Source organism: Lucilia cuprina, chromosome 3 (assembly GCF_022045245.1).
Source record: "Lucilia cuprina isolate Lc7/37 chromosome 3, ASM2204524v1, whole genome shotgun sequence".
NCBI classification, from domain to species: domain Eukaryota; kingdom Metazoa; phylum Arthropoda; class Insecta; order Diptera; family Calliphoridae; genus Lucilia; species Lucilia cuprina.
The window spans coordinates 65,419,362-65,436,562 of record NC_060951.1 but is presented as its reverse complement, the minus strand read 5'-3'; the positions used below and the strand labels follow the sequence as shown (position 1 = coordinate 65,436,562).

Here is a 17,201-nt window from a genome sequence, read left to right as displayed (position 1 = left end):
ATTTCATATAAAGAGAGATACGATTACATAAGAGTATAAAAGCTTAAAAACTAATGATGTTTTCTTTTTATATTCATGATTTAAATGTTTAATTTATAATGTTTTTCATGTATTTAATAGGAATAAGGTATTTTAAAAGTATATTTGTTTGTTTTATTATTACAAAATATACTCCCCTCCTTGTGTTTTAGAGTGGTTGTTTTTGTTTGCATTTATTCAATTTTCATTTTCATTTATTTTAATGATAATTGTTTTTAATTATGATTTTTCTTTTAAAAAAATATGCTAAAAAGCTTTAAATATGTTTTATTCATTAAAAAGAACATTTTTCAATTGTTTTTAAAAAAATTGTAAAATACACATAAGATTAGATTTTCACTCACTGCTTATTTTTGTATATAATTTCAATTATAATTAAGCAACGGAAGGAATCGCTAATTATTGGCATTTTAAATTCTTTAATTATTATAATTATATTTTGTATAATTCATAATTTTCAGTTTTATGCTTTTCTTTTTATAAAATTACAAAATTTTCTTGTGCGTTTTACTTTAAAACAGATTTTGTCCTGTTGTCTTTTTTATTTTAATTATTTTCAGCAAAAACTTCCGCTTTATATTTCTATGGTATGAAAAATATTCATTTCATAAGAAAATTGTATATTTTAAGTGATTTTGTTTTTAATGGAATATAGTTATACATTATATGTAGTATTATTTCATAATAGAGAGTTTTGTTTTTTTAGTTGAAAACTCCTTTTTCTTGGCTTAAATGAATAAATAAACGTTAAAAAAGTAATTTGCAAATTTCCCACAATTTAGAATTCCCATTGTGTTGCCGCATCAGTACCATCATCTAATAGCTTGAAAGCACCATTTTTGGTGGCACCCAAATATTTGCCATTTTGGGATCTAAAGAAATGGGAAATAAATTATTTATTAAATTTTAGTTAAATTTTAAATGGTGCAATTATATAACTCACCTAATACAAATTCTAGTAGGTTCACGTAATTCCAAGTAGAAACCATCAGCAGGACCATCGGAATCTACTGATATGCCCTCACCATCAATGCGCCAATATTTGCCACTGTGTCCCTTGAAATAAACCAAACCTTTTTGGGCCTTTTCAACCAATATGGTTTCATAAGTAGCCTTATTGCATTCTAATTTGGTATTACCAGGCTGGCGATAGCCTACAAAACCTTGTTCACATTTAAGTACCAAAATGGGTCTAAAATCAAAGAGAAATAATTAATAATATTGAAGTTTGTGTAAGAAATATTTATGACTTACCTATTAATTAAATAGAAATAGAATTTCGTAATATCTTCAATTGATTCCGAGGTGGCAAACAGATGACCCGAACGTTTCGTAGCCAAAAATTTACCATTATTAGCACGGAACGATAGAGAACCATCACCATGCCATATCAATTCGAAGAGAGCATCAGCACAACGTCTATTGCCGGTTGCCTGAATTCCACCACCAGCCGATAGACTCCAGTAACGATCTTGGGTAGTGCGCAAAGCCCAACGATGAGCCGACCAGTCAAACTCCAATTGAAATGTTTCATTTTCACCAATTTCATCTTGATTGGCTGTAACATCAACACCTTGTTTCACAGAAACATAACGTAAATTCATGGCGGCAATGAAAGATGCTTGAGGCAAAGAATCTTCCAAGGAGAACAATTCATCACGTGTGACCGTTGATGAACGGGATTTAAGCACAGCCTTTGAGCCTATAGGCGAAAGATATTGGCCTTGTCTGCAGGAGGAGAAAAAGGAAGACATATATTATTGAAATTAACATTTACTCTGGTATTCTTAGTTTTGAATTTTAAACCCAAAAACCATTATATATACTTGTCTAATAAAATAGAAGCATTGTATCAAAGTTTGGCCTACTAATTTTTCCATCACATCAGGATTTTTCGATCTTGACATAAAAATTGAAAAATCAAACTTTATAAAAAAATTGTTTTAATAAAGTTACAACATCGCAAATATAGCCAAAAATTTTGATTTTCAATCTTTATGTCACTATACATATCTGGAAAGCCTAATGTGATTGCAGAATTTAGATTGGAATATAAATATATTTTGGTTTATGCTTTGAAGATTGGAAATGGTGAAGTGATTGTACTGCCTTCTTTAACATAACTGCATATTAATGCAAACAAAATCTTGCTTTTAGTTGTAATGTTTTCAACTTACCTATCTCTTAAGGCCAAATGACCACCATGATATTCAGCACTAAAAAGACAATCCTCATTGCATAGAGTTTGCAATTTACCATTAGCATTCAAATATCTACAAATCAAAACACAATCATTATACAGCATGTAAATGTCAACAGTATTACATAGACATGAGATAATCAACTTACTTATTATTACATGTATGCAAGGCATAACGACCGCCCTCCTCTTGACGGAATTCCAATGTGAATAGGGTATCCTCTCCCCATGGTATGTTGGCATCAACATGTATCTCATCTTGGGACTCTGATAAATGAGCAAAACGTTTACGTCCAATCGAACGTAAATTAACTTGTGGCCTGGCAGCCAAATGCACCGTCCAAAATTCACCATTGCTTGGTGTTTTAGCGGTACAAACCAATTTGTCTGGTGTACCACCTAGGAAATAACCGCGTGATTCATTTTTCAATGCCCAACGACCGGTGCCATCTTCTGCAATACTTATTTGAAACCGGCTACCAGCATCGCGTTCATCACTTTCGCACAAAACATTGCCGAATGAATCCACCGATAGATATTTATTAAGATGAGATCTTAGATAGATAACACCTGAAAGTAGACCAACATTGAGCATTGGCGGGAAAAAATTTAGAAAATTAATGAACGCTCTTGAAAAATTGCATATAAATGATAACTTAAAACATAAAAAGATGAAAAATTGTAAATGTAGTTTTATTTTATAAAAACAACTTTTTTATTAAGCATTGACAACATTTGAAGATCAATTGAAAGAACTAACATGATAATACTAATTTTGTTTCACCAACACTCTTTTTCCTTTTTTTTGTTAAACAAATCATAATAATTTAAATACATACTTTCATTTTCAAAGAGTTTATCAAACTCTTATTTTTTTCTTCCGATTATCTTTCACCAAATTGTAAATGTTTATTAAACAAAAACTCAAAGAAATAAAAGTTACTAAATTGTAGATATTAGTCATTGTTATTATAATCTTTGCCACAAACAAAAAAAGAGGAAATACATAAATTTATAACAAAAAAATAATCATTGAAAATGTTTATACATACTTTTTTAACAAAATAACCGTATTAACCGTAATAAATACTCATAATGTTCAAAGAAACAAAAAAATAAACTGTTACTATATATTTTTTGTTTAATTTTTAATTTGAAGTAAAATTTATTATTTATGATTTTTTTTGTGAAAGAATAAAAATATAATTTAAATTTATAATAACATGGGAATGTAACCAAACGCTAACTCATTAATTTCTGTGAAATTTTAATTATTTAAAAAAAAGCTTCATTGCTAACACTCGTATGACTGTAATTTTCTCTAGAATTTGATTTAAAATAAAAGATTGCCCAAAATTTTATTTAAATCACAAACTTGGTTTAATATTACATTTCTGACATTACTATCCAAATAGTAATGGAATACATTAAAGAATTTTATTGTTAATTAAATACTTTTTTTTGTTAGTTCTCCATTACATACGAGGGTAGAATCGAAAGATTTTTTGCAAAAGCAGTGTAACAAGCCATGCTTGACCAATCCTAAACCAGTTAAGACATAAAATGTGTAATAAAGTAAACAAGAACATATTCGGGAGGTTCAAGCGATACAGCGATTTTAACCAATTTAAATTGGCTTAATTTCTGGGATAATAAAATAAATTTAATCTTCATTTCAAGGTGTAGGTCTAATGTTTTTTATACATATATGTATGTATATACACTATACATATAATATTTCACTTTTAGTCAGTGGAAGGTCGTATCTTCTTTAACACTGTATTTGCAACTACGACAGTGTTCTTTGAAAGATTGCCCAGGCCTACTTACATGTCTGTTTAATACCCAGTGTTTTATTATTACTTCTTTCAATATCGATATATCTCGTATACTTCGATTTATAAGGAGTTTACATGTGTCTAGCTATTTATAACCTTTTGATGATAGAATCTGAAGATACTACTATTGATAAAACGTAATGGGATTGCTTATGGAACGGCGTTGGAAATATCAAGAGCAGATTCCGTTCTGGCAAGCTCATCTGTCTGTTCATTTCCATAATAGTTACGTTACACCTATAACCATTTATATTGTTAGTTCTTTTTACTTTTGGTGTGATCCTCGTAATATTATATTTGCTTTGAAGTTCAAAAATTTAATAACTACTGAGAGTAATAATTTAAATAACCTTCAACATATGAGATATATGAATTTCAAATTTACATAAATACATTGTAGTTTGTGTCACGTATTCTTAGTACATATAAGATATTTAATATAAGTTTTTGGCATGTGTATCTCAAAAAAGAGATTTTACATTTAGATTAGAAATATAATTGTTCTCTTTACATCAGATCCGAAGAAATACAACTAGAGCACTATAGTGTGCGCTTTTTATTAGAGTCTTGGGATAGATCGAACCAAACGTATCCTGAAAGACAGAATAGAACACACCCGGAGCAAAAGTAATTGTCACTAAAACTTATTTGTTACCCCTTAAACCTAAGTGAGTTCAGTTATGAATGTATATATGGTTGTCAGATCTTTTACATCGATGACAGAAAAAATCTCGGAAAATGTCTAACAATCGTGTGAACTTAAAAATTTAATTTTGTAATGTTGTCAGAAAAACCAATTTTGGTTTTAAGGTACACTAATTTACAAGTAAATTATAAAAAAATGATTTCCAATAAAAAAATTACTAATTTGATTACAAAATAGTAGATTTTGCAATGAAATTGTGTGTCTTTAAACTAAACATCTGGCTAATTGTAGGGCATTGTTATTATTTGCTATTAACACAAGAATTTTTTACTATTTTGCTTTGTTTTACTTTCAGATTTTATTTTAAAACAGCTATTGTCTTGGCTTGTTTTCATTTTTGTCTGGATATTATGATAATTGGTTACTTTTTTATAGAATTTATAAAAAAAAACGTAAAAATAAACTAAAAGATTGCTGACCTGTTGTGAATCGTGGCAGACAGTCAACGAAATAAAAAAATAATAACAAATATTTTGCACAGAATATGGACTAAAGTAGTCAACTACTTTTGTCAACAACACATTTTCACTCGTAGTTAAACATATTTAGTAAATATGTATAATTTTACACCTCTCATGTGTATAAGTATATAAATTGCCGCAATGATAAAGATCATTTTCAGCTTGTTGCAAATATTTAAGGCAACTCATTTTTTTTCTTTTCATAGTTGGTTATTTTTGCTGCATTAAAAATTAAGCCTGCAAATGTCAGAGACGTGACATAATTTATAAAAAAAAGAAAGCCTTTAAAACGATAAAAAAATGTACATTAAATTGCTTAATTAATTAGAAACACATAACTTTTCTAAAAATATGTAACAATTTAAATACATTTTTGGTTACATTAATACATATTCATTGAAAAGGGAACAACTTGTCTAGAAACGACGACACTGCTTGTATATTATTTAAAGAAATGAACAATTGCTGCTTGTTTTTTTTATTCTGCATTCAATGGGACATTGTTAATTTACAATTGAGTTGATACAATATTTTCACAGTTAAGTGTAATAAACTTTTTCAAAACAAAAAACAAAAAATTTGAACATGTGTATATCAGAAGGCATCTTCTTCATCTTTATTAATATGTTTTAACATTTTGCCATGACAATAATGATCCACAATAACACTTCAGAATAAATCTTTAATTTAAATGCATAAGCGTGTCAATTACTTTACTACTGACTGAGTTACTTACTTACTAAGTAAATAACTGCATGAATAAATGACTGACTACTAGCTACTGGAACGATTGCAGGCTGAAATTAAACATGATTTTTGTTGCCCATCAGTCATCTATTCATATGATTTTGTAAATTGCGTTTTTTGAGTAAATAGTTTTCTTGAGTCAATTATTTTATTGTATTTATTTATCTTAATTTTTTTGTGTCACATTGAAGTGCTTTTCTGCATACTTGTGATATTTGCTTGGAAATTTGTTGTTGACAATTTACTTGCAACATAATGTGAACGTTGTTTCGGTTGTGTGTTAAAATTGACACTTGACTTAAATATTCTAATGATCAGATTTCAGTGCAACAAAAACATTCACAATTAATACATATATGATAAATTCATACCATATTTAGGTAAGGCTAGGTTGAAAGGACAATATAACTACATCAAATCCAAAAAAAAAAACCCTTAGAACTAATAGTGAGCTTCTTTTCGTGAATTTAGAATATACTCCAGGGATGTACTGAAAGACACCCTGAAAGTTATGATTTAACACAGACTGAATTTGATTCCAAATTCACTACATCTGAAGTCATTCTCAGGAAGTATTTTTTATTCTTTTTTGGAAGTTATTAGGAAATTTCAGTACAAAAAGATATAATTTCATTTTTAACCAAAAATGGATTCTTTTCGCTTGTTCGAAGTCAATAAACATCATTTCCACAAAAAAGTAAACAAATTCTCTTAGTGCTACTTTTAAAGTGGTGATAAATGTTATTATTTTAAAAGTACTTCATTTTATTTCTGCTGTGAATGTTCTTAAATAAAAATGTCATTCAAATTTGACTTACGAACCACAACAAATGATCAATACTTGTTACTGTCACTGAAGATCATTAAGAAAAATATGAAATCAATTTGTAAAAACTTAACAAAGACCTGGGGCTTAAACAAACACTTTTACATTTAAATTTTCATCAACTAAATCTAGCTTAAGAAAATCTAACTGGAATCTTATCTTCTTATTTACATGTTAAAATCTGAATAAATTTCAATTTTAAGTCAATAACACATTGAGATAAACAGCATGAGTATCAGTTGGAGTTAAACAATTTTAAAAGGTTAAAATGTCAAACAATTGTAGATTTTATCTTAAACCATTAAACACAAAACTTAAATACTGATAATAAAGAAAAACTTGTCACTTTAACCAACAAAAAACACGCATTAAATTTCCACCGTTAATTCAAATTTTCATACGATCACTATCAATACAAAAACAAAGGCCAGTAGTAGTTATGCGCAGTTTACTATGCTAAACTTACAAGAAAGAAAATTCAAAACATGTCTAGAGTTTAAAACTTAATTTAACTTTGGTTTGAACAAAAAAGGAAGGAAAAAACACAAACTTGTTGTCTGTGTTGCATTTTACCATTGTTGAGTCACATGTTATAACAAAATTTAAATTGATCTTTTACATGGCAAACGAATAAAAAAATAAACGAGGAAATTGAAAATTAATAGTTTGGAAAAACGGTAACAAACATGTGTCCACAAAACGCGAAAACTATAAACAAAAAATATAAATAACAACAAGTATGAATAAATACATATGTAGATGATCCGGGCAATAATTCATTCATCCAAAGTAGAGTTAGTATTCCTAACATCAACATGTATAAGACAGACAGACAGACAGACAGACAGACAGACGGACTAACAAAAACCAACGAACATTTTGTTGCACATAAAAAATGTTTGATCATAAATCATGCTCAATGTCGGGTGAACAAACATACGCATTTCAAATAATAAATTGAGTTTAATGTTATTTATTACATTTACTTTTTTTTTGCCAATACATATTTTTACTCATCGTTGGTTTTTGTTCTGCTTTAAATGAATACATTCACGAAAAAATCGGTTATAATTTAAATTGTTGTTGTTGCATTTATTTATTGATACTTACTTTCGCCAGTATTGGATGGTTCTAATGTCCATAACTGTTTCTTTTTCAAACTGGCCCCGTTGGCATTCAATTTAAAACCGAATGTCTCGGCCGTCATATAACGATGCTGACCATTGATTAGACCAATTGTCCACCAACCCTTCTGTTGGTTCTGTGATATAATGTCGCCATTTGTATGATTTAACTCACAACTCTGGCCGTTCATGGTGTTGTTGATGGAGTTGATAATCGGTGTGGGAGCAATGGTGACGATTTGTTTTAAACAACAGCGGAGTTGATAAGAAGAAATTTATGTTATTTTTTTCTTTGTTTAACCTTTTAAATGGCGTCGTTTGAAACTTCCGTTTTAAGCTAGACTGCGCTTTTCTTAGTGTTGTTATCTGCGCAAGAAGCTATATGACTTTTAATCTTCAAACTGGAAATATATTAAAACAAGAAGAAAAGAAGTTGTGTTTAAAGATATTGTTCAGAATTTATATGTTTATAAATAAATAAATAATAAATATGTACAGAGAGGGTATTCATATATTTTTTATCTTAGGTTATGGTTTGTGTTTATAAATAAAAGAAAACAGGGTATTTTGAAATATGGTATGTAAGACTTGTACATACTTGATTACTTTTTTTAAAAGTGGTGCTCATTATGTAAAAAATCTTATTTTTATAAACTTTAACCCAAAAACAAATATTTTTCAAACAAAAAATATGTAACAATGATTTAAATTTTTGCAAGTGTCTTATTATTTAAGCAGGATGAAAAAATGTTAATTGTTAAAAATGTTTGTTGAAGAGCCTGGTAAGTACTTATTTAACTCTCTATTTGTAAGCAAGTGTGGTAAGTTCTTACTTCCACTGGCATTACCCTATAAAACTTAAAAGGTAAAATACCAATGAGCATGTAATAAAAGGTGGTTTTCTTAGCTTTTTAACTTATTACTATTCAATACAAGTTTTTCCAGTGAATATCTCTACTCCTATTACAACATATTACTTAAACACCCTGTGTTAACTTTATTTTTAAAACTGCGGTTTTCTGTTTTTTTCTCAATCATATTCATTTTGTATTCTTAGTTTATATTTTATTTATTTATATCTTTAATGTGTATGTGTTAAATTGTAGTGGTTTCAAAACTTCATTGCTATGCACTATATCTTGTTTTATTCTTTTTGCATATTCTTTAAATCTGTTTTCCATTTTTCTTTGGATTTAATATAAATCACGGTCCGTTTGTTGCCGGCCATAGTAAAGAAATCCTATAAGTTATTGATATGAGACGTACATATATATGTAAGTACATAAATTCATTGTAACCATTTTTATTCTTATATGTACATAGAAGAAAATGGACTAAAGGAGCTGTATGTAAATATATATTTTACCCTTTTTCTTTTACTTTGGTTTAATGTAATGTTTATGTCTAAACTGATAGTATATCAACTAATGGCATTTATGCAAATTTATGATTTATAGTTATTTTTATACAACTCTACATAAAATGTAGCAAATATGAAAAAAAGAAACTGGTATTCTAAAGTATTTATTGCAAATATTCCTGTAAATACGAATACCAATTACTTAGTTTGAGTTTTAATGGTAATTATAAATATTATTTTAGGGGAAAAAATTAAAATTTGTGATAAATTTGAAGATGTATTTTGCTACTCGAAATTATAGTTGTTATTGCTTACAGTTAATAAATTTTCAACTTAACGTTTCTCATTTTTCATAAAGCATTGCTTTAATATTTCAAAACTTGCAACACAAACCAACGCCGAACTAAAAAAATAAAATTCAAAAAAGTAAAATCATATACACAAATACACTGCTCGTTCATCGACCATGTAAAAAACTATGTTTAAAAATATTGAAAAAAAAAAGAAAACATAAAATAATCTTAACTAAAATATGCCATGACAAATATAAAATGACATGTTTATGAAAAACTAAAAAATGAATTATTTACTTTGTTCGCAAATCTGTATGAAATAAGTATGTATGTGTTTGTTGAGACTTAATAGAAACAACAATCTATTGTTAAATTCATCTCTACTAAATAATAACAAATGACTTTTGTAAATTTTTTCAACAAAAAAAGTAATGTTCATATGCAGAAAGAAATTGAAAAAGTGTTTGACAAAAAACTTTGTTAATAGGGTTTCACTACCGGTATGATCCCTGAATAAAATTCCCTCAAAAGTACTAAAACTTTGAATTTTATTTACTTAAGAACCCAATGATTGAACTTTCATTGACTATTATATACCGCCTGCATTACGAATAAAAAGTCTTGTAAGTTACTAAAAAGAGTTCTCAAAAGTTTGTTGCTCAAAAACAAAACTATTTATATAATTAGCACATTATTTGCAGGCTAACATAGTAAGTATTTACTTCACACCCTCTTTGTAAGTGAGTGTGGTAAGTGTGTGCCTCCTATATAATCACCGTGTTAAAATTGTGATTTCAATTATTATTGTGTAAATAAATTGTAGCATTTTATCCCATTACTTAATAATAAAAGTTTTTTACTGAGTCTAGTTTTAGTAAATTTTTGAAAAATTTCATAATTCTAATATTTAAAAAAGAATTTGAAATATTCTGAATTCTTTAGAAAAAAAAAATTTTTTTTTCAATTTAAAAAAAAATTATAATATCGAAAATAATAACTACTTGTGAAATTAAAAACCCCTACTTGCGATAACTAACGTTTGTATATAAAAAACCAAGATATTTAAAAAATCTTTTTTTAAGATGAACTAAACATTTAGTCAATTTTTCACGCCATGATTTTGAAAACATATTCATTAACGTTTACTAACTTTAGCTTAATTTATGCGCCAATCTATTTACAAATTATTAACTTGTATATTTAATTACTTTTTTCTTTTTGTTCGTCCATAAATATCATTATAGAAAATTTAAAACTAATGATGTAAAACTTGACCCGACTTATTAAGGACCCTATCCTATCCCAGACTTATTAAGGAATTAAATAGTTATCTAATATGTTAAAGATAATTGACAACTGTGTTTAACGAACAGATACCAGTAAAAAATGAAACAGTTTCTATTGCAAATCAATTATATCGTTCCATAAAAAGCTCATCTATAGAACTAAACTTTTCAAAAAGTGATTTTACTTCAATTTGTGACTCGTCATTTGTCAATTTTAAGTGCCATGACATTTTAATTTTAAATTCTATATGAAGTAGACATACTAAAAAAAAAGTGCCTTGGGATTCATTTAATATATTATAGACTCCTTATAAAGTTGCAGATATATAAGCAGCTACTCCTGCTGCTGCTGCAACTACACTCTTTATTGTGGGATGTCATTTTCATCTATTTTTTTATTATTTTTTTATTAATCATTTATTTTGAAGTGGACAGGGTGTGTGGATTTGCATACTAATTAAGAATGTAAAGAAGACAATAATGTTCGGTGAACTCCCAAATGCTAAACAAGGCATATTACTATACAAACGTTACATTACGTTGTTGTAGAAAAAGGAAACATTTTTGTTTCTTTTGTTTAATGAAGTAACGAGTGACAATTATATGTATGTAGATATTTTTCTGCATATAAAGTAAAGGAGGGCCGTTTTGGTTAAACTCTCCATTAACGTGGCTAAGAATAAAAATGCAACTGTTTGAGGAGAGTGTGTTTGTTGTTGTATATGTTTCTTTTTGTATATTTTTCATGATTTAACCAACAAAGGATTGGGCGTTGTCTGTTTGTTGTGTGTATGTGTGTGTGTGTCTGTCTGACCGTCAGTATCTCTTAGCCTGACTGTATACTATAAATACTTTGGAATAGTGCATTTTCAAATTACGGTTAGAAATACAAGTTAAGAGTAGTAAAAAGTAAAAGTTTATTTTAAAGTTTAGACAGTATACAGACATAAATTTCATTTTAAATATATAGAAGATTTTTTCTTATAATTAATTTTAAATTTGTAGCAAAACAGTTACATTCGTTGGTTAGTTGTAGCAATTAGCAGTATAATACCGTTGGTTGTGTCGAACAATAATAACAATTTACCAAAAAATTTCTGTTTGATTGCTTTTATTGCAGTTATGTATGTTTTTAACTGCATTTGAAATTTTTATAGAAAGTTTTTATTTTGTAAAAAAAAAACATTTGATTTTCTTGTAGAAATTTAAAGATTTTTTCCTCTTTTTCTTCTAAACAATTATTTCATTTTAATTGGCTTATTAGTCAGCCAAGAAATGAATGCATTTTATACTAAATTACTACTAATGTTTTTGTTTTTTTAGCATTGTTTTTTTTAATGAAAGAAGATTTACAAACCGTAAAATTTTATTAATTTATTTTAACAGTTAACAAAATGCAATGTATTTAATTGTTAAGAGAGAAATAGAAAAAAAAAACTCTTAAACATTTTAGAAAATATGTTGTTTAGTTTTGAACAGTGTTTTTAAAATATATAGGAGAATATTTGTCAAATACGTTATATCATGTTCCCACGAACACTTAAAATCAAGTTTTCTAGATTTAAAGTTGGAAAAACATCTGTTTATAGACATTAAAATAGTTTGAACCTCTTGTATACTTTTGTCTTTTTTGGAGAAATTCGGATTCAATGCAAAACAATAGTTGATATTTTAGTAAAAAAAACTTGTTGTTCACCTTTGTTATCTAGGGCTTTAAGTGTCAAATAATTTTAATTTATATTCTGTCAGCAGTTTGTTTATTATTGCAATATTGTAAATATATTATAAATTTTAATAAAACAAAATATGGCAAAATAATGTGAAACATTCACTACTTTAACATTGCCCTGTAGTTCGATGTGACTATCCCAAGAATTTTACGACTATAGCACAACGGGCCCCACACATATTACAATCTATGTATGTTAAACGGCTACACTAACTCCAAATAAGCTGCTAGATAATTTGCAAAACATCTACTATCAACATCCAATGTTTTTGATACCATTTTACTTTTTAAATTGCGTTACATTTTTCTTTGACACTATGTCAATGTCTTGTTGGTATAAACCAGTCGATACAAAAATATTTTTACATCTAACGCTTAATGACAGCTGTAAAATCTCCTTTCAATTTATTTTTGATTGGTATTTTATGATTTTTTTCTTTTATTTTTTTTGTTAGTTGTAAAAGCGGTTTTAATTTTTAACTTTTTTTTCACTTCTATACATACATACATGCATATGTATGTATCTATGTGCATATTGAATTTAATTATCTTAATTAACATGTCATCAAATGTTAATGTTGTTCAAACATTTTGTATTTCAAACAGAAAAAACACTAATTGTTAAACATTTATGCACAATTTAAAACAAATGCATGTTAGCAAAATTAAATAAATAATTAAATATAAAGAAAAGTTGTTAAAAATCTACTATCTATTCAAAATTAGAAAGATTTAACAAAAAGTTGTTTAAATTTTTTTTAACAATTATTTGAAAAATCTAGTCTAGTCCATGTACCATGAGCATCAAAAGTAAGTAAACACTAAAGTATTTTTTTTTTAATTTTTTTTTATATTTAAGGTATTTTGCTTTTTAAATTATTATTGGCATATTAATTTTGCTAGTTTTCATTTACTTTTGTCACTCATGATATGCTCTTCTTTTTCCTGGTTCTTTATTATAAAAGTTACAAAAGATATTCTTTAAAAGTGCCACTACGAACTAAAAATCACATTTTTACATTGTTTAGATGAAAATTGAAAAAAAAGAAAAATACAATAAACCGCAAGTTTTGCATTGTTTTCATGGCTGTCAGTCAATCAGCCAACCATTTACAAAAAGAAATAGAGAAAAACATAAATAAAAACAGAAATATTTTTCCTAAAAAAATCTTAACAGGGCCGTAATAATAAGTTTTACTAGCCAAAGGCTAAAAATAGCAGATTGTAAATAACAAACTCAAAGAAAAGAAATTTATTTACATGACTTAAAGCTAAACTCAAAAATAGTTGCAATTGTAATATGATTATATAGTATTAAACTTCCTGGCAATTTAAACCAAATTGTTCTTTATATTTTAAAGTGGGTACAGTTTTCATTTATCATTTTTTGTCTTAATCTAGTTTTAAGCTTTAGTTAAAAAAAAAACTTATCAAAGTCGGCGTTCGTTACATTTAACACTTTAGCAGACTTGCCATACATTCAACAAACTGCTTTCATTTGACAATTGATTATTTGAAGGAATTAAAATTTTATACCGTTTTTTTAATAACATCATTTGACATATGATACTTTTTGGTTTACAAAAGTTCAACATTTTACTTTAATATTAAAATCTCTCGACTTTGTTTTAAGACAGCGATCTATACATTTCCAAAATTTTGAGCTTTAATATCAAAAACAAGTCATTGAAGCAGAGTGACAGCAAAATGTGAGTTTCGGCTTTTATAAAGAAAGTTCAAATAACATTTCTCTAAATCTTAATCAATCTTGACAAATTCACTATAATTTCGAGAGATCACAGGGTCCAAAACCAAATAAAGAAGATCTGTAAATGATTTTAAGAGATTCCTTATTTAGAAAAGTCAAAAAATTACTAAAATTTAAAATCATATATGTAGTTAAATTGCTAAAAGTATTAATCAACTTAGATATTAACATCTAGATACGTCTCTGTTCAAAAATGAATCCAAAGTATGTTACGTCTGCAATGAATGCTACAAATATTACAATTTCACATTTTATTTTTAATCTTTTTTTTACTTTTAAGGCACAGCCTTTACGACAACAATAGTTTTGCAAATTATTTTCAAACCATTAAAGTCTACAATAGATGAGGTACTTATGGATGTGTACTCTTTTGCAGACATAAATTTTGTACTTTTAGACTTTAGCTTTTTATGGAAAAGTGTTGTTTATTTATCTACCTTTACTGGCTATAAACATGAAATGACTACCACTATAAACCCAATAAACAAATTTGTTAAAAGCAGTAAATTTTTATATTAATTACTTGTATTTACTCAAAAGCATACTTTTCAATGACTACAACATACCGTTTGCATTACTTAGAAGAGTTTATAATAATGACTTACAAATAATATTTTAGTCTTGAAATACTGTTCGTTTCTAGATATTATATAGATTTTAGTAATTTTGAAAATTGTAATTTAAATTTCCAACTCTTTTGCTAACTGGGTTACTTGGGTTCTCTAACGACTTGTTATGTTTCTATTTTGGACAGGAGAACTAACTAACTATCTATTTGTAGATGTAAGTATTTTTTTTTTCGTTAAGTCATTAAGATCTAGTTTATGTTTAAAGTATTAAATCTAAATGAAAGAACATTATTTTAATGTTTTGCCAATGGTTAAAACTACAAAAAAAGAAAAATTCATGTAGGAGTTGGTATTAAGACATTTGTTCATATAGATTTTTATAAGTGTTCTACATTTAACAATGTTATTCTAAAATGTTTAATAGAACTAAAAAAATTCATGTTGTATTTTAAATGATTATTTTATCTAAAGTGTCAAAAGTTTTAGTTCTTTGACAATTTTCGTGAGAAGATAATTTTCAACTCGCTGTATTCTATTCCTTTAAAAATGCATAGTTGGCTTTGCACACAATTAATTATTTTGATATGTAAAGTATTAAGAATTCGTGGTGATCATAAAACATTTTTCAATTCCTTAACTGTGAAAAAATGAGCACACGAATTTAACAACATTAAAATTCAGTATTGTCATTAAAGAAAATAATGTCAAAGAAATTGTAACAATTTGTTCTTTTCACATTTAATTTTTTTTTAATCTACATAAAATACTAGATGTATTTAACATCATTGGTACCTGTTGCTATAAATTATTGCTTCCTTTAACGAAAAACTGCAAACACGTTTTAATTTTAATTTTATATCTTGTTATTCTATTACATTGCGTGATTAAATATTTAAATTTATTCAAACAGCAGAGTGCACAGCGCCAATATGACTATATATGTGATGAGTAGAATTGATAATTTTCAATAAACATAATTGTAAAAATGTTCATCTCAAAACTACAAATCGTTAATTCCTTTAGTGGACATATCAACGGTCACATATTGACATTTAGTTATTAAAATATTAAGCTATGTATACAACTAAGCAAACGCTACGATCCGAACGACCATAAGAACTACAATTCACTAATAAAGATACTATTAGGTGATGAATTTAAAATTTCAACTTAATTAGTATTGTCGATAAACCATTTTCTACTAGAACTTGATTCAGTAAAGAAAATTTTATGTTTTTCCCTTTATATCTGTGGCATTCATGAAATGGCATTCGCGAGAAAAATGGGTTTAGCGGTTAGGGAAAATGTGGCGATTTTTAACCAGCATTTAGAGATTAATGCCGTTTGCGGTAGACATTGAATATTTTGTATATAAAATGGAGTAATTACTAATAACCATAGTCTAATCTATAGTCTAGACCAAATAGATTGAGGTTAAACTTATTATATTCTTTTGATCTTCTGGTCTTTATTACTTCTCAAATATCACTACTGCTGTTTATTAGAGAAATGAGTTTATTTCTTAAAATTTCTATTCTTCCATGTTTTAAAATTATTGTAAAATCTATTTTAATTGCCTTAACATGCCTTTAAACTTAAAACTAACATAGTTCAAAAAGCAATTAAACTGAAATTTAAAATTGTCTAAAAAAAACTTGTTAAAGTTCTTAAATAACATCTACAAGATCTGCGGAATTAGAAAAACATTTAAATGTGTAACCAATACCGGTATAACATACACACATGCTTGAACTTGTTGTCAAAAAACCAACAACAAATGAAATGTAGAAAAATTCAACATTTTTAATTGTACTATCATCTCTTAACTAATACGAATACTTTTTTAAGCAAGTGAACAAAGAAAATATCTACAATTACATGATATTAAGATTCAAATAACATGTTTATCAACTGCCTGAATTAAAATTAAATTGTATTTGTAGTTGAAGTTGAAGTTGTTGTTTGTATTTGAAGATCTTTACCGCACATCAAGTCAAATCAAGTTGGCAACATGGGCGTACAATGTATGTAAAAACGAAAATAATCAAAATGAACATATTAAATACGATTGCTTCTTTTTTTATTTTAACAGGATTTATTTAGATAAGTAGTAAGTAGATGATAAAAATAACAAATAATAGGGGCATTTAATAAAACTAAAAATAAAAACAAATTAATAAAGAAAATCAAATTAATGTTTCAAAATCATAATGTTTGCAAAGCGCAAAACAATTTCTAAATGTTTAACATCAAAT

The 17,201-nt window shown here is 27.0% G+C and overlaps 1 protein-coding gene across 3 annotated transcripts in view; it reads right to left on the bottom strand.

The window, feature by feature from the left end:
- Positions 1–92: 92 nt before the first annotated feature.
- LOC111674790 (protein singed) overlaps positions 93–17,201 on the bottom strand; it is a 32,009-nt gene continuing 14,900 nt past the window's right edge. For 2 of the 3 annotated variants that reach the window (XM_023435443.2, XM_023435444.2), the window contains 6 exons: positions 7,928–8,342; positions 2,389–2,821; positions 2,217–2,312; positions 1,294–1,767; positions 983–1,231; positions 93–911 (listed from right to left, as the gene is read on the bottom strand). In XM_023435443.2, coding sequence (XP_023291211.1) covers positions 818–911; positions 983–1,231; positions 1,294–1,767; positions 2,217–2,312; positions 2,389–2,821; positions 7,928–8,132 — 1,551 coding nt within the window. In that variant the 5' untranslated portion in view covers positions 8,133–8,342 and the 3' untranslated portion in view covers positions 93–817. The remainder of the gene's footprint in view (positions 912–982; positions 1,232–1,293; positions 1,768–2,216; positions 2,313–2,388; positions 2,822–7,927; positions 8,343–17,201) is intronic. The other variant, XM_046945722.1, reaches the window with a different exon arrangement.